We start from the raw sequence: 18,958 nt of genomic DNA on the forward strand, positions 1-18,958 counted from the left end.
CAGGGTAGATATCGTGTAAGGCCGACTTAGCCCTCCCCCTCCATTCGGTCCGCCTCTGGTACAAACCATCCTTTCACATTTTTAAAAGAATTCATTTCTCGTAGGATACATTATTACACCGGAGAGATTTCCTACCCACGGGGAATTGAATTAGACAAAACTTTATCGAATCCCAGCATTATTGAGGGTATAAACGTATACAATCTACACACGTACGTTACAAATAGTAAGTAGGTATACAGACAGAAGGCAGCAGCACGTAATCTTTGATCCGTCATTTCGCAACTACAATTTAGTGTAAACCATTTTCAATTCTCAAATGCTTCTATCCAATAATTACTTACGAATAATTCAGGGATACTGCTGTTGTAAGAAAAGTCAATAGAATTTTTTTTTTTTTTTTCGTTCGCACACGATGTACAAGCTTTCATTCCGAAGGTTCAGAGGCTCAAAAAATAGATATCGAACCGACAATCACAGTGTAATCTTGCTTCAACGGATTTAAATTCTACTCAGAATCGTTAATTTTTTGAAATTTTAATTTCTCGGCAAGTAATATTGGCATATTGTCATTGTCGACTCATACCAATAAGCTTGAACCATGAAAATGAACCCTTCGCGGGTTAATTGTCGCCGGTTTTTCATCGGATCAATTATACCTTTGAACGTGTTTAGCCAGGAAGGTTTTCCCCGCAAAGAGGATTACTCTTTTCCATCAATAATTCAAATATCCAGTGCTTTGAATTAATGAATACCGTAACTACCGACATGAGTTTTCCGATTCGGTGATAATTAACAAGCACTTGAATATTCAAAAAAGCAATTGAAAGCAGTTGACACACCGGGTGTGCATATATCGTGCCGACAAAGCCCCACACGAATTTTTGTATGCGAAAACTGTCCGGTTCCAGAAGTTTCTCTAACTCTGAAATGAATTTCAACTCGACACTCGCATACAATTATCACGCAGCCTGCCATCGTTCGAGTGGCTCGTCAGGTTGCCCCGCTCCGACTGTGCGTAATTCGGTAATACTCCACCCCGCACACCATCTACATACATAACCGAATAACGACGGAATAGACGGATTGCGGAGTAGTCGCTAGGTTGACGGGGAACGTTGCACCCTGAGCCTATTCGTCGTCTGTTCAATCGCCCGACGAGTTGATTAGCGAGAAGGAGGAAAACGGGGACGGGGCGCGATAGCAGGATTAATTAGCCAGATACTTAACCCCTTTGAATAATAAGAGTGGATCATTCAGGCGCTATCAGTGTAGAAACGTTATCTGGTGTATTTACAACGTGATCTTGTCGTTGATGCATTGATACCGATAACGATATATCTACTTTCAAATCACGTACGTGCTTTTTTAAAAAGTTTTTGATTGCATTGGGAAAAGCGTGAAGATGATTAAATATACTCTGCGGGTGATAGATAAATTGAGTCGAGATGTGCTCGGTCATTTTCAGCGAGCTTGGCCCGTTCGCTTGAGGTTTTAAGTTTCGCTCGTAAGTATACGCGTGTGTACATGAGCATACGAATGGACGACGGCACTCGTCCAGTAACGACTCGCTAATGAGACTAAGGCACACGCGTGCTCTAAAATATATGTTACACGAACGTGTTTTTAGAGAAAAACTGCAAACGAATCCCTAAAAGGGTTCAAGATTATTTCCCTTTGAACTTTATTGGCATAATTAGTTTGTTTTTCTGATGTTTTCTTTTCTTTTTTTTTAAATTTTTATCCATTTTTTTGCATTTACATTTTTCTCTCGTTTATTCTCTATTTTTATTCCAATTACTTTCGTTTCCCATTAATTCTCCGTGAATTATTTCGATTATACGAACAAGTCGTTGATCAAAAGGTAAATTTTTTCATTCGTCAACCATTTTGACACCAACCCTGGTTTTTGAACATACTTTCTTCTTTGTTCTAAGTCTGCTACGTACAGTCGTTTCAGATATTTGAAAATGATCAGAAAGAGTGTGAGACAATCCCGGAGTCGAGGAAGAGTGGCAAAAATGAATTGTCTGTCTTTAAAACTCGGTGTTTTAGCAAAGTACATAACGTCTTGGTTTAATGATAAAACGGAAAAAAACAGGACAAAACAAAACAGTAAAAAGTGTAAGCTGGATCGTGATTGAAGCGAGAGTCTTAAGTAATGAAAGTGATCTCGATCTCCTAGGGTTAAGTTTCACCAATGACATAGTGTCTGCAATGGTTAGGGGTTCCTGCTAGTTCTTGTTCATTCTTCAACGTGTGAAACTATTTCTAAAAATTGGTCAAAAAATACAAGATGCCATGCTAAGGATTTTCTTACTCAATGAAAATACAAATAACGTTTCACTCGCTTACTTGACCGTAGGAAAAAAGACTAATTTGACAACACCTGAACTTGTGGACAGGTATGGTCTCCGAAAGAATAATGAGTTATTTACGACTGACCATTCGCGTGTTGGATAATTATGAAAATTGCCAGTTACGTGAACCTAATTCTTGGCTCCGATCCCCCCAGGAACCGCCTAGATGGTTCTAATAGGGAGTTGTGCAGTTGTTGGTGGATTATATAAGAGCTATTAGTGTATGGCGGGTGTGTATTGTTGTTACGTTGAGCAGTGCCGAGCTTGGTATGGTAATGGAAAGAACCCCAAACTCTGCCTGCGTTCATGCCGTGGTTGTGCTTCTTCCTCCAGTGATTTCGTCTCGCTTTTGTTGAAACGAGAAACGGAGAGAGGAAAAGATAGATACAGAAAGAGAGAGAGAAGAAAAAGAGGAAGAACCGTAAGAGAGAAAGCGTTGACGTAGGGGAGCGACGTCCAGCCCCCTCTTGTTTTAATCATGGAGCCACAAAGTACACCATTGTCCTACGAGTATATCGGTCTGAGAAAATGTGCTTGTGTACACAGACGGTATCCTGTGTTCCAGGCCAAAGCACAGCTTAGAGTAAAAACAAGGAGGAAAAGAAGAAAAAAAAAAAGTAAAATAGCGACCGAACAAAAAGAAGGGGAGGAAAAAAATGGAGGAGATAGAGACGGAGGGTTTAATAAGACGGTCCTGCGGAACCGCGAGAAGTTGGCGATTTCTAATTCTTTCCTTTCTACTCCAACTATTATCATGATTATTTCTCCTTTATTCTTGGCTTCTGTTCTTACCCAACTGGCATATTTTATTTTGGAGAACCATTTCCTCGAGTGGATTCAGAGTTATGTATAAAAAATAAAGCTCCGCCGCGACTACTAGTGGTCTCATAAATACCTACCCCGGATTTTCAAGTTCGTCAAAAAAACCGGGTGAAAGTCAGTCCGGCTTGGCTTCATCGCGGTGTCGGGGAACGCGAGCAGTTCCGCAAGGCATTGTTGGCAGGTCGTTAAAAGAGCTTTCCTTTTTAGAGAAAAGAAAAAAGAGAGAGAGAGAGAGAGGGAGAGAGAGAGAGAGAGAAAGAGAAAGAGCGGAAGAAAAAAGGAAAATCGATTTGCAAGCACGGTGATTGCCAAGCAGTGGGTTGCCCGCGAGCCTTGAGCACTTTTATCCAGCGTTATTAAGGCCAAAGTCACTCTCATACCCCGCACAAAAGACAGTCTATTTAACAAACACGAGACCCCCTGCACTGCGTTCGGCGTTTTCAAGCGCTGTTTTTCCTCTACCTGTCGTATTTCCACGTATATTACGGAGAAATCGTTGGGATAGTGATGGCTTCTTCCGTCCGCGAAAGAAGCGCCGAAATTTGATTGCCGAAACAGCACTGCGAAGAACTGCATGAAAAAAAAAACGCGAAACCGTTGTAGGTGGCAACAATTTCTCGCTTTCTCAACGTCGGTGAGCCAACATCAAAGCGGCGTTGCTTATCGCGAAGCAAGGGAACGACGAGCAGGTAGGTGGTGGTAGGTGAACGGGGAAAGAAAGCTTTATCTTTTGAAATTGCCGCCCTTTGTTTCCACACAATCCTGGAGTCCTATATCCGGAGACCCTCCTCGGCATTCCCCCTATCTGTGTATCTCTATATTACCTTTTGATATTTGAATGTTACAGTTCGGGACATTGCGCCCGGGTTTGCACAACGCCGGGGTTAGATTTTAATCTCGAAAGCAATAACCGTGGATAATCCGCAGATGACCAACGCCACTCGGTAAACTCCGGCCTTTCCGTATATTTCCTTTCCTCGCCGTGTTTCCAACACCCCCGCATTGCAATGCCGCTTTACGCACCGTCGTCGTTCACCTTTAGCCAACACGGACGCAAAAGCCACGAAACACTGATCACGCTCATTAATTTGTTCAATCAATGCTGTTACTAGAGATTAGCCAGTTCATCGAGGCCAAATGATTCAATAAAACTTTGAATCTCACTGGTGCAAGATTATTGCGAATGGAATACAACCCTCCAGTAACGGATCGTTGTGACTTTGCAGCCGAGATATTGGATTTGGCTAATGAAAAAAATTGACAAATACTCCGAACCAGTGGTAAATACCGTGGCTGAAAAACGATAAACCGATAAATTTTCTCGTATTATAGTTACTTGAACGTCGTAAACCCCTGCGAGAATTACTTCAATTGGTTTATAATTCTACTCTCGAGCCGATATTATTGCCGGGTATTTCCGTATAACGGCATACATATTTACGATTCTATTAGCAATTTTGTGTGTTATACAAATCGTACGGAATCTCGGTATCCGAATCTGGTATAACGAGCGGGCGAATTTTTGATTAATATTAATCTAACGGCACAGTGCTGAATTCAACCTTCCATTCGGGTAAATGTCAAGAATTTAATGGATCCCCCTGACATTTTAAAGCCATAGTAGTAACAACGTTTGACAAAAATCATTCCATGCTCTGAATAAACACTCATTTCAGAATCGTTGGGATGTCCGAATTAACATTTATGAAGTTTCCAGAAATACTCAAGTTCATGGAATGGGTGTAGGCTTTCTCAAATTAAGGCCAATATTTTAATGGGAAAAATAAAGGTGACAATGAAGTTTTACCGCATGATATCTGACACTAATAGCATTGAATTTGAAACGATTCTCACATTTAGAAGCTTTCCCTTCAGCGATGATATTCTGTAAGTTCCTTTTCATTTGTTCATATACAGCTCTTCGAAACTCAGCATGATTACGCGAATCCGGAAGTATCATATCTTTTTGTTTCCTTCATGAGAGATAAAGCAATCGTTACCAGAACAGTTTTATAATTTTTTCTACGGATTGATGAGTGAGAAGCGATCCTCGGTCTTCGAGAAAGAAAAAAACGCGGATGATCGCGTAGCTAGTCGGAATTACGTAAGTTTTGGAGAAGATGTCGCGCGGACGCTAGTGGAGAGAGTCATGCAGGGGGCATCCTTTCGCGGAAAGGCCAAAGAGTAGAGAGACAGAAGAGAGGACAAGTAATTTCCTTGGGACAGGCGTGAGCCGAATGCAGAAACCTTCGGCAAATGGTGCGCCAAGGTGCGAACTGGGCCGAGAGGTGGTCCGAACTAAACTAAATAATATTGATGGCCAACGGAAATTGAAAGCCGTTAAGGTCTTGAGCGCTGCGGTGCCATAGCGGCGTTACTATGGTTGCATAAATAAGACGCCGTGCATTAGGATTAGGAAAGACCCCCGGAATCCCGGTTCCCCTCTAGAAAGGATATGCCACTTTTCGACTCGGTTCGGAGTCATTTAAAGTCATCGATCATTGGCGATTCGTGAAGGTTGTATAGCATCGAATAAATTCACATCTGTTTTAAGCTCTTTTGTCCGAACCTGATCACCTCATCGCATCGGGAAAGGAGTCTCTGATGAGTGAGTGAAAACTTTCTTGGCAGAGTTATTTTAATAGAGACAGTATGACGTTGAAGGGAGTCACTGAAGTACCGAATCAATGGAATAGTCATTTTCGAAAATCAATTAAGGCCACACAAGAAACCAATTTTGAGGGTAATGTATTATATGTAAAATGGGGCCAAAACCGATGAAAATTAAATCTGCTTCACCTGCCCCCAAAAATGCCGTACGTATGTATAAAAACTTCCTCAATGATGCTTGTAAAAAAAAAATGTCCTTGCAGAACTTCTAATTTAATACATCCGTTAATCAGACCGTAGGTACTGGGGATTTTTGTAGATGTCTATTAAAGATCCACCATGGATGGAGTGTTTCGTTTGGGTGGCAACGAAATCAATGGGAGACATCTACTATCAATTTATTTTCTCAAAGTATTTCACCCCGAACAACGTTTCACTTAGAGCATCTGTATCCTAATTGCCTCACTAACTCTAGTTACAAGGTTACTCATTCCGTCAACACTTTTTCCGGCTTGCCGTAATTCCAGCGCGAAAGGAATATTCGATAATCCGAAAACCAAAGGATTCCATAAAACAGGGGGCGGGGGGGGGGGGGGGGGGGGGGGGCGAATAGAGAAAGGTAATTGATTCGCCTAACTTTTTGAAGAGGTGAGTTCCGTGAGTGAGAGGGTAACAAATGTGACAAACTTTTACGAACAAGGCGAAATTGTTAGCTTATGCAAATGCGAAGTCAGACCGTGCTGATGTATAGGGTAAATGCTGAAAAATGATCGGCTTAAAAACGCGGCCGGAGTGTACAGGCGGCGATAGGTGTCCCGGCGAAATGTGTATAAACCGTTTGAATGTTTCAACTTTCTCGACGATATGAGGAGCGGTGTACCATCCACGTCGCTTGATCCGCGCTGATAACAATTATCTTCGCGACCAATTGCGAACGAGCCAAATTTTTTTCTCGCAATGTAGGTACAACGTTAATATTCTTCGTTATTAGTTAACTCTGCAATGAAATTACCTTAGGCGCATGGGACATTTGCCGACATTGAGTTGGGACCGTCTTGAATAAAACTTATGAATTCCAATAATCTTCTCTCTGATTTAATAACGAACGGTATTTTATTGAAGAGGCGTTAAAACTTTCCGCTGCAGGCAAGGAACAGCAACGTTAATTCACCATCCCACTGACCTTAATCCCTTCTCGGTATCGCTTCGCTAAGATTCAAGATTATCAACGGTGCACTGGTGATTCATCACCATCCTGCGAGTACGTAGCAACGAGCGAACGGATGAACAGTAAGAAGTTTTCTGATCGAAGATAGCAACTCCATGAGGCCGAAAGGATTATCTCCCAACTTGGATCAATTAGAGAAGACTGAAGGGACTTCGTTGTTTTCTCTCCGCAGAAATTCCGGTAGGGATTTCCGGCGTTTATCGTGGCAAAAAGATACGCAGAGTGCACGCGTGTTACAGATTGTTTTTATTAGTTTGCGTTCTCCATAATATTATAATATAATATTTGTAGAGCGAACCGGGGAGAAAGATGAGAGAAAAGTGGGGAGAATTCTTTTGATTTGATTAATATCAGCCGACACACGCTTTGTCGGTTAAACGAATTTTCGGAGGCTGGTTTTTTTCCTAAGCGAAAAAAGCAAAGCGCTGCCGCAAAAGCACCGGAGAAAGGAGCACACACCTCTATCCTGCAACGCCTTCCACCACGTTGTGCTCAGCCTTCATTATTCCCACAATGGTTGAGGCGCGTTCGTTCACGTGCGCGCTCACTGATGCACGCTTAATAATAGAGGGAGTCGGGGTATAAAGCTCTCTTGAATCCGAGAACGTGGAGAACCGGTAGGAAAGGAGGAAGAAAGACGGGAGGAGGGAAGAAATTAAAAAAATAACCGAAAAATGTGAGAGAAGATCAACGCCTCTTTTTGATCTTTTAGCGACCCCTCGGTTTCTAATTCCCCCACCGTCGACGGTAGTCTGTGTCGTTTTTAATCATTGTCGAGGAATGTTTGCACGTATATTCAATCTCTTGTGAAAATCCTCACGAGTCTTCTCGTGTGACCTGAAAAAATTCTACAACGTCCTGGTGCTTTTCGAATACGTATATATACTTGTATTTCAACGAAGAACATTTATTTAGAACGGCGATTATTAAGATGGGAAAACTTAGTGCCGGGATGAATGAAAAATAGGTTTCGAATATCGATAATCCAAATTGCACGCAGAAGGTCACCAAATTTTGATTCATAGTATTCTCGAATTGAAAATATCAACCATTTCAATTCGCACTCGTTGATTTCAAGCCTTTTGCTTTTTGAAATTTTCACGTATTCAACGAATTGAAAGACAAAAAGATTTCTGCTCATTATCAGCTAGAAAATCATGAATGTAACTCTGATTGAACTGTAATTTTCATCGTTCAATCCGTTGACACAGGAATCCGAAAAGACTGATTTACCAATTACTCAGTTTCCTGCTAGAATCTGGCGTTAGCTAGTCAAATCAGTTGAAGGTGTTGTTCTAGTAATTAAGTCGGGGGTGTAAGACGATATCCCAGAGCCCACGAACCGGGTTATTTCTCCGTGGGGTGTCTCTCGCGTGCCTTGTGATTGACGTGAAATAATGAGAGACGTTACACATAATGGGTACTGAGTGGATTCGGTGCTAATTATGACCCATCGTATGATTTTTTACAATTCCCTGTGTCAAGGGTATTTTTACTGAAAACACCAATGCCAGGGCGAGGCCATTCGGAAATCTGTTCTACCAGTCTGATTCGCTAATTCTTGATTCCAGCTCCAAAGGATTTGCTATTCGTCGTGGAGGCGAAATTAATTGGCAACACGTGACTCAGGCTATGATTCGCACTGAAAATGTCTTATTTCTGATCAATATTCATAAGATTCGTCGGATTCGTTGATTGAGGCCGTGCCGCGATGCCGGTACGTTTATACTTGTACGGCGAGTTTCATTAATTGGCAGTGGAAGAAAGGAGATCGGATCGCGATACGGCCTGCGAAGTTATGACGCGCCTCTAGGCCGGCGTATCGTCTAACTCTAATAAAATAACACCCGATTTATGATCGGCTCATATTTCAATTTGCTCGCAAAGAAATAAAACCACGTTTACGGTTTATCGACTTGCAGACGCCGGCGTTGTTCGAAATCTGACCTATTTTCACGGGTAATTGTGCAGATCCAAGAGAGCTGTATAGCCATACCCACACAAATCGAAAATAAGCATCGTATAAAATTGTCATAAATTTCGATTGCCTTCCGGTCGGGTCCTTGTCGAACCTTGTCCTCATCCGATATTTGCACAAGCATCCCAATACCACAATCTGGACTCAGTTTCCGAGTTTGAATGTATAAAATATTTGACAAATAGACATTATATACTCGCGGAAGATTTTAAGGAGGAAGGCCACTGTGATGGCCGAAGAAATTACCGATTTTTAAGAAACTTTCTTCACAGTGATAACTAATTAATAAATACATCGGATTGTTGGTATTTTATTCAGTGTATATTAAACTTGTTTTATATAAATTAACGAAGTTTCGTACAAACGACTAATCAAAAAATTACCCCTCCATCGAAGCAGAAAAATCAAAATGTAGGAAACGAAAATACGGAATAATCAAAATGCTGACGATTCCGTTTTTTTACCTAGCTATATTCTCATTCATTCTAGCATCCTATGCCTTGACTATTCGACAATTTAAAAACTCGATATTGTGATTCACGTTTTTCCATTTCCTGCCCATCGCCATGTAATCGTTTCATATGTATTTCTCAACCGTTTCAGCAGCCAGTGCTCCTTGAGTCAATTTTAACCCGAAACAGTGACTCGTCAGTGCTCGAAACCGCGCGTCTCGAGTTTAACATGTACAATTCGGAGACGATCAGACGTCGCAATAACCGACAGGGGTCAGTGTGCCCAGGTAACGATGTAATAATCCAAAATGGACAATGCTGCATCTCGGAGATGTCCTCCCCCCTATCAATTACAGTCGGCGAGTAGGCCGCGGTCGGAACAGTGAGGTCTTAAGTCTCTGCAGGTCTTAGCTTAAGGTGGGATTATGAAGGTAGACTCGGAGCATCGAGGACGGAGAAGTGGGTAACGTAGGTATCTGCGAGCGGAGATGGGTTTACCGGAGAGGGCTGCTGAGCTCCGAGACGTCTTCAAATATTCAGCACCTTTAAGAGGCCTGGGACCAACAGCCTTGGAGGACGCTTACAACCCGGCTACCGAAAGGCTGCATTCGATATCCTACGCTAATATAATTAACAGATTACCGTTGTCAGGGGTTTCCGGGATTCGAACCCCCTCGCGGTAATTAATCCTCATTTTTAGGGATGATCGCAAAACCGGAATGCTACCCTGTACATACCATATATGCCTGTAATATACTTTCAATTCAATTTACTTTGGAATTCGTTCCAATTCTTTGTACGAAGGTAACTTTACAAACTGGTTTTGCATGTTCCCTGTTGTTATTGTCAATTATTATTCGCACGGAAGTGATCAAGCCATTTCGTCCTCTCACTTTACTTCCAATCTTACTTTATTAATTGAGCTGTACTATGTCTGACTGGATTAGAATAGTTTCATCAATGTAATTCTACTTTTTCACCCTATATTCTGTATTTTCAATTGTTTTCCAAATTAAATTACGTACTCTGCGTTTATTCTGTTCTGTGCCTACATTACTTTGTAATACTGTTACCCAACTACATTCCAGATACGGCATTTTGTCGCAACTTTACATTTCCAATTTGTCGAAATATCGCTATTACTCACGATCAACAAAGATCGACATCGAGTTAAGTTCATGGAAATATCGTATCCCGAATAAGCGTCAAACGATTCGAAGGACGCGTCCATGAATTTCAGTTCAAAAATCAAGTATTCGGTCAAGATTTTCCTCCTCAAAACTTTTCGAAACGTCCAGAAGTTCCCGTTACTGAATTTCTACCAGTTCAGCTTCTGAATAACTTGACTGATCATTTTTAGATGTACCATTTTTTATATATCCATTCTTTGCAAGTTTTCCGTTGCAGTTCTCTGAATTTTCTTCGCCGCGCGATGTTTGACAAAAGCCAGTGGAGGATACCTCAAGCAGCTTGGGGCGTAAGGTATCGCTTTGAAACTGTAAGAATTCACCGCTCAAGTAGATGGTTCGGAATCTTTTGTCGCGTGGTAACGACTCGCGAGTAACGATAAAGTGGCCAAGTAAGGTTCGTCCTGTGACCCGATGCCTGTGCGTGTTCGTGTTTCTCTGTAGAAAAAAATATAAGCGTATACACAAACACGCACACATACACATAGACACGCGTATATACACCCCTGTATGTACATGTGTATATATATATAACGCCCTTGCTTTGGTGCACAGGGCCTGACGCGTATTCGACGATATAAAAGGAATCCTGAGGTACAATGGGAGAATCGCTCGAGAGCGCCAGTCAGCCGACTTCCGACGATCACCTCAAAGTATTTCCGGTTCCGGCGAAGCTGCGTTTCAAATCCACGGATAAATTCAGACAACATGAAATGCACAAGGAGCAAGATGAACAGCTGTTAACTTGAATGCGGAATACTTTGGTGCGATCGTTAAATTCGAGCGTCACTACACCGCGTTGTATTCTGCGTCGGATATCGCGTTACCGCTTTTTATCTATTTTCATTTATGAATTTCTATCTCGACGATAAACCTGGTTTTACTTGGCTGCACGCGTTAAGTCGTAATTCTGTTTCATAAAGCTTCTTCTGCGAAATTGTCGACGGTGACAATCTGTTGCGATATCGCCAACGTCGATATCGTCGATTCTTGATTCGATGCGTACGTCACTTAGGATTTTCATTTTTATACAACAGAAACGGATTTTTCTATTGTAATGTATTCGCTAATTAAGGACAAAAAAATTGGTGTAACACTCTATCACGACTTGTCTTTTGAAGGTGACTAACAGGGTTTATAAACAATCGGTTCAACTTCCGAAATTTTATCTCTAATGTGATAATCCAGTGGCTTGGCTCAAAAATAGTATGATGATAAATCTGCAATTCTACGAACTTTTTTACTACTTTATGATTATAATAATCTGAAAAAGAATAGACTATTATAGCAATAGGTACGTAAAAATTTTATTGATATCATATCGATTTTTTTTCAATTAGTTTAAGAAATTAGGCTCCTTCTTCTTCTTTGTCAACATACACGTCACGATTAAATCTAGATATTTCTTCTTCGTCGTATTCTCGAAGTGAAGAAAGAGTATTAAATTCCATCTCGGAGGATTGGCAGCGAGAATGTAGAATTCGTAAGATTTGAAATCCTTGGCAATTTCACGTATGGATAACATATTTCATGAGAATTAGTATTGTAACGAATGGTCACAAACTTGCGAGGTTATAAGAAAATATAAAGCCATTGACACTGCCCCAGTACAGCTTTTACACCGTCGGTGGGATAATTTGATCGATTTCTCTAAACATTCACAATTCCGTAATTAATGCTGAGCTAGCCCTCGGAATTGCCACACTTTTGGCTTCACAATGCCATACTGGAATTAAACTTAACTTATATAGTTACCTGCACGCACGACGTTCTAATTACCCTCAACCACATTATACAGTGTGTATACTTATACGTGTGCACATTAAGTGTATAAAACGCACGGTATGTATAGTGGACCGGAAATATAGAATCGAATATGAGGTACATAACTTTTGGGATAAAAAAAGAATTACATTAGAAATAATTGCGAGGCGAGGAAAAGTTCAAGGATCAGGTGAGTCGCGCCGAATACCTTCCTATGTTTTCGTCTTTTTCTCTGTTTCTCTTTCTCTTGCTTCATTGAATTAATATTCGTTTTTAACCCACACTTACATTTTTAATCCCAGTCGTTTTATTATTTTAATTTTATTTTTATTCATCTATTTTTATTCTTATCTCTTCTTCTGTTACTTGAGTTTAATTCTAATTTCAATTAGGATGTTTGGTTTTATTGTATTTAATACCCGTACACATTCATATGATATACATATGTATTATCTTATGTACAGCCGAAGGGGACTTGTCCCGTGACGAATAAACGCTTCTTCTCTCTTCTCTCTCGTTTCTTTCACATTTTTCATTCTTTCTTTAAATCAGTCATCTCAAATGCTCTACAAATCGTTCAAGGCATTAAGGTTACAATGGGATGGAAAAAGCTACGGTGACGATGCTCTCTGTTGAGAGTGAGGTAAAAATCTCTGCCGAAAAACCTACAGAGAATAGATCGATACTATATGCATCAGTTTCATTATCTCGTCGGCCGAATGTAAACAATCAGTGACCAGCGATAATTATTTAAAAATCTGTCAATACGGAAGACTAGTATAGAAGAATAAATATCCAACGTCAAATATCAACATCCGTGTCGTTTTTCTCTATACCTATCCGGAAACTTGCGGATAACGAGATGTTGGACAGAATTTCTTAACGGCAACCTCGAAAAGTTGTGTTTGAAAAAAAAAAAAATTAAAGAAATGAAGAAATTGGAGAGACAGATCCGGAGAAGAGCATGAATGTTGTTATACGTGTGTACCAAGAACAGTAAGAAAGGGAGGTAGAAACGTTCCGCGGACTGCAACAAGAGCAATTTCTAGTGGCTGAAACTACGGCATTGAGAAAGCCGGTGTGTGTGCTTGCAAGCTTGACTTTAGTACGCGTTGGATGAGAGAGACAGAGGCGAAGAGGGAGAGAGAGAAGGATAGTAGGGTGAGGGAGGGGGTAGAGAATGGGAGAAGAAGACAGATAAAAAGTGAGCTTGGTGGAGGGTTGGAGGGGGGCGAAGAGAGGGCGCGAAATTCGGCGCAGGCGGATGAAATGGCCACGTGAGCCCGCGAAAGCGAAGCGGTGAACAAGCGACGCGCGGCGTCCCGACGCTCAGTGCCGCGCGCGACTTTACACGCGACGCAGGGGTTCGATCCTCGAGGAGCTTGAGGAACGCGATGAGCTTATCGCCGGCTGTAGGGGAGGCATGGAAAGATGTTTAGAGATGTTAGAAAAGCAGTAATAATTAACAATTTGCGAGAGGATTGCCGGCCGTTGATTAAGAGGAAAATTAAACAGAAACGAAAAAGAAAGACTCGAATCGAAAAATATTTTTTTGACAACTCGACGACGAGGAGATAATTTTCATATCACGCACGGTGGGAAATATTCACGGGCGATTCGGAATGCTTTGACAGATATTGGATGCTTTTGATGGAAAGTAATAATTTCGACGTGGATGTAAATCAGGAAATTTTTAACAGCTGAGATCAATGTGCGGTAGACGTTATTTCTCTCATTGAAATTGTTAAAACCAGCTGCTTGTGATGTCGAGCAAATGATTGGTTGTCGATATCTTCGCGTTGCTATTGATTGATTTGAAAATCGTTTGATAAATTCCGATATGAATATTTTGAGTATCAAGTGGTTATGACAGGACCCTCTTCTTTTCTTATTTTTCTTCTTCTTCTTCCCCACCGCATCTCCGACGAAATTGGGATAAAATTTTTTACACGTCCGTTTAATACACGTGTGCAGGAACTTCAACGCGTGGTCACGTGACGTAACGTTGAATCTACGCGATCCGTTCCGGAACAAAATTTGAATGTGTAATTCGTATTTTAACATACCGCACTGTAATACATGTAAACCTCAGTGTTCATCGGCAATATTCCAGAATCTTGTAGGAAAATATAATCTACGAAAGGAGAGACGAAGGCGTGCTACCCAAAGGGAATGTAAAATTAGTTCTCCGCGTAAAGAGGATAATAATCTTGACAGCTTTATTTTCTAACGTGAATACGATTTCGGTTTTAAAATTTAACAAACGACAAAGATGTACATGTATAAGTGTGTAATAATGGTGGAAATAAAAATACGATTAAAAACTTAAGGGGGAAAGAAAGAGAAAGATAAAACATATGAAAATAGAGAAAAGTCGACGTTAATGTGTACGATACAAGTAAATCTAATAGTCTGATGTGTAAAGTCAATTACGAGAACGAAATTATTAACCCTAGAAAATAAGGATGTTCGTTAGAATGTGCGAAATTAACGGTTATAACCACAGCTTGAGGATGAATACGCTCGATGTATTAACGCGGCTTATAAAACTGTTCGTAAGTATATGGTAATCGGGATTAAATTGAATTGAATTACGGAGAAAAAACAAACAAAATTCAATTTCATCCGCGACGGAGTTGACTGAACGTATTAAATGAAAATATTGATCCGCATAGAATTAAACATATGAATATTATACTATAACAGGTGTATTGTAAAGAGCGTTGAGTGTTTTAGAGAAAATAAATGATAAAAAAATGTGTAACGCATAAATTAATACGTGACAGCGTGCCGTACAGCTTATCGCTATAATATATCATCATTGTATAAAACAAATATTGTACACATATCAATGAAGTTTGATGTTAGAGAATCGCATACGTTACACGCAATAGTACAAGTTCACAAAAAGTATAGAAATTCTAATCGCAATATATGTGTAGTGTGGGATTAATTTACCGGGCGAGAAAGGTGAACGAATAAAATAGATCGGAAAATCGACGTATCGCGAACTGAACGTTTATTTTGATAAAATCGATCGGACTATCCTTAAAGCTTGTCAAATGGCTAAAATTTCTCGAATCGAATCAAAATATTGTTACGAAAGGAAAAACTAAGTGGGAAGCGACCGCGGTGTCCGTATAACTAAATCTAATAAAAATCATCTGAAAAGATAATAATTCAGCACGTGCCTTACGACACTCGAGGCGAGAGAGGCTCCGTTAATTCCGTCTGATACCTAGAAGATGGACACCTCGCCGACTCTGAGCTTCGGAGGCTCGCGTGCTAGAACGGCACTTCTAGCGACAACCGGGACCGGAAGTGCCGACAGGCGGGTCGTCTTTTTGGCAAGCCAACCAAACACAGGTGGACATGACACGAGAACGTGGCCTCATCAATGGTCGCCGTACATGGTTAGTCTCAATTTTTACCTTGTCAAACGTTTCTTATCCTCCCTTTCCAATTACGTGAGAAAACTTTCCTGGATCCGAGTCCGGAGAAACCGAAAGGGCAGCTAAACGCCGCGTGTTTCAACGGAAGGCACTGACGAGGATGAGACCCGGGTTGACGAAAGCTCGACTTTTTGGAACACCCTGTAAAAAATTCACGCCGTTAGCCACCCCACCTTTTAAACACGGTTCGAAGCGAGACGGTGTCACACCTTTTTCACCGAACGGCCTTGACTACACCATCAAATTCAAACTGGCCCAGATTTAACTTGAGATTTTCAACGCCGTAAACACGTATACGGGCACTCTTATCCCATGCTCTCAACGGAGATATCCGCGATAGATTGTTGGTTTGAAATTGAGAATACACAATACACGATCCGTTAACCTCTCTAATCCCCGTTAAGATACAGCGGAGGAAGCGATTTTGGTTAATGGTACAATCGATTTGGCTACTTGGAATCCCCAAAGATATACACACTATGATTGAAACTGTTGTTCGAAAACTGCTCGTGACCTTTATTCCGAGGTCAACCGCGGTGCAACAGGAAATGCACTGCATAGCATAGAATAATTGCACCTCTTTTAAACAAGCTAGTCTCAACTGATCTAGTTCTGTTCTAAGCAAAAACTACAAATACATCAAATTCTACGATAGAAATTGAGGAAAAGAGGATAGCCCGCGTTTGTACTTTACATAACGATGAAATTTTCAACCGCGTTCAGGGCTTACGAGCGACCGTGCGGTGGTTTTAACCGAACTGTCGAACGCGTGAACGTATAATCCCGATTTTCGACGTGACGCCGCGGTGATGCAGTGATATAATATGCATCGCGTCATAGCGAGCCGGGCAAACACTATTCGTATACGTAAATCCTAATCATTATCATCGTCCGACGGTGCGGCATGGCGTCACAAAACCTGAATGATCAGAGATGTCAGCCGGCTATCAGCAGCGCCGCGGAGTCCAGTCATGAAACCCTGAACCGCGGGTGCTTGTGCCAGTGTGAAGTGTCGAAACGTTGATGGTTGAATATCGCGAGGCCAGAGGTTTGGAACGAGTCAGTTCTGAATAGATTCCGATGCATTCGGCCCATCCAGCACAGCTATCACTCGCATCGCGAAACGTGTCAGTGATCCGATGATAAGCTCCATTCTCCGATTTACCAATCTCGTCAGCTTCTTCTTTCTCTCTGCGGTTCCCGACTCCTTCGCATGCATATGCTACTCAGAGGTCTACGTTAATTCAAATTCAAGAACAAAGTTCTCGCTCAACGTGACAATTCTTTCGAATTGCCGTATAGACTATGACTGACAATAAGTGTTATCGTAATGAGGCACGCTGGCTAGATTTGTGGTAGAGTGTCATTGTGAGTGTTTTTAGAATTTCGCATACTGGCAGTTGGTTAATATTTTTGAAATTCTAAACTACATTTAATTAACTACGACGCAGCTTATCCAGCATTTTTTGTAGTCTGATTAGACAATTGTTCGCGGAAATTGGTGAAAATTTTGTTTTTATGAAACACCCGTTGTAGTAAACACTCTCGCGAATTGAATTACTTCCAAATATTACTCTTCAACGTGGAATTGGATTGTTCGATAACGAAGTTTGAAGAGTATTGAAACGCACAGTGTTTCATTACAAATTGTAATATAGGTGGATAATCGCCACTCTCGCCGCTCAACGTCGAGAGTATCTTTGCGGAAAAACACAAATGGTTACACGGACGACGAGGAAAAAATTTCACACGACAAACGGATCCCAACGAGAGTTCGGAGTTGAGCTTACGATCAACATTGTTAAGCGACTTTGCAGGTAACTCGCTACGATTATAGAATGTCCAGCAGGAAAGCGCGAGCGTAAAAGTAGCCCTTCCACCAACCGAGACTCGGTTGCTAAACGAAGGGTCGTAAAATTTTCCCCGCTTCTAAAATTCGGTGGCAGCAGAGAGTCGACGTCGTGGGATTTGTGCAGGCGTTGCATTTGCCCGTTTAAACTGATCTCTGTATAATTGCTGCAGCTTTCGCGAGCTAAAGTAAATCGTCCAAGATACAACGAGTTTAGAACCAGGTGCCCTCAACGCTATCCTTGTCCCAGCTTATTTGGATCTTCTTCTCGCAGCCGGATACAATTTTCCACGACCATATGCTTGACAGTAGTCTGAAACATATTATTTTGTGGCCGAGAACTCAAATCGTCCAGCCTTGGACCATTTTACTTGGGTGAGATTTCATTTCCTTTGGGTAATGACGAGGTCATTTCAAGGGGCAATTCTACCTGATTGTAAATTTCCATGCAGTGGAAGTGCGGACGCGTTGTTAATGTTTGCAGTCACAAATGTTCGTTCGCTTTCTTGTCGAACAATCGATAAAAAACGGGTTAATTTTTTAATCACAAGTAACCTTCATATAAAGGAGTTCCAACCGCATATTCCATACACAAATTCACTCTAATTCTAATAACAATGTTTTCGGTCGAGGAGATTTCGGTTGGCACAATTGCGTATGTTACTTTAATTTACGTTTCGATGCACTGTATCGCATGACAGATGTTGTCGATAATATCGAAACGCGTGACTCACAACCAGACGCATAAATCATGAAGCACCGAGAGTCGTGGAATAGTGTACAAGAACTTTTAACACCTGACACTTATTGTCAGCACTATATAACGCGACTAGGCAAACATCATAGAGGTAATCAAAGATAAATATTGTTCGCAGGAGATAGCGGAATTGTGTAGTGTAGGTTTGAGGTGTGCAAGAGGGAGTCTTATAAAGGTGAATTACAAGCTTGTTTTTGCTAATTGCTAATTAACTGGGTAAATTGTCTGTAGGTAATAACTAAAAGGAATGGAAGCAACTTGCCGGGACGATGTTGGTTATCTTCCTTACGACGCGACGACGAACCCAGGGAAGAAGTTTCGTCATGTATCTAATTGTAAGTCTCAAATTCGGTGCATTGTTTGAATTTCAAAGAACTATCAAGTGAGAAGTACAAACTAATCCGATACTCGCTTTCAATTGTCACGCGCCGTCCACCTCACTTTAAGCACTCCCTACGTTTTTTTAGTTTTCAATTGGAAAATTCAATTAGATTTGTTA

General features: G+C 41.2%; 1 protein-coding gene across 1 annotated transcript in view; it reads left to right on the forward strand.

The window, feature by feature from the left end:
• The first annotated feature begins 13,747 nt into the window (after window positions 1–13,747).
• LOC124306614 (delta-sarcoglycan) overlaps window positions 13,748–18,958 on the forward strand; it is a 167,770-nt gene continuing 162,559 nt past the window's right edge. Inside the window, exon 1 of the mRNA XM_046767407.1 lies at window positions 13,748–15,814. Coding sequence (XP_046623363.1) covers window positions 15,647–15,814 — 168 coding nt within the window. The 5' untranslated portion in view covers window positions 13,748–15,646. The remainder of the gene's footprint in view (window positions 15,815–18,958) is intronic.

Source organism: Neodiprion virginianus, chromosome 6, assembly GCF_021901495.1.
Source record: "Neodiprion virginianus isolate iyNeoVirg1 chromosome 6, iyNeoVirg1.1, whole genome shotgun sequence".
In the NCBI taxonomy this organism is placed as follows: domain Eukaryota; kingdom Metazoa; phylum Arthropoda; class Insecta; order Hymenoptera; family Diprionidae; genus Neodiprion; species Neodiprion virginianus.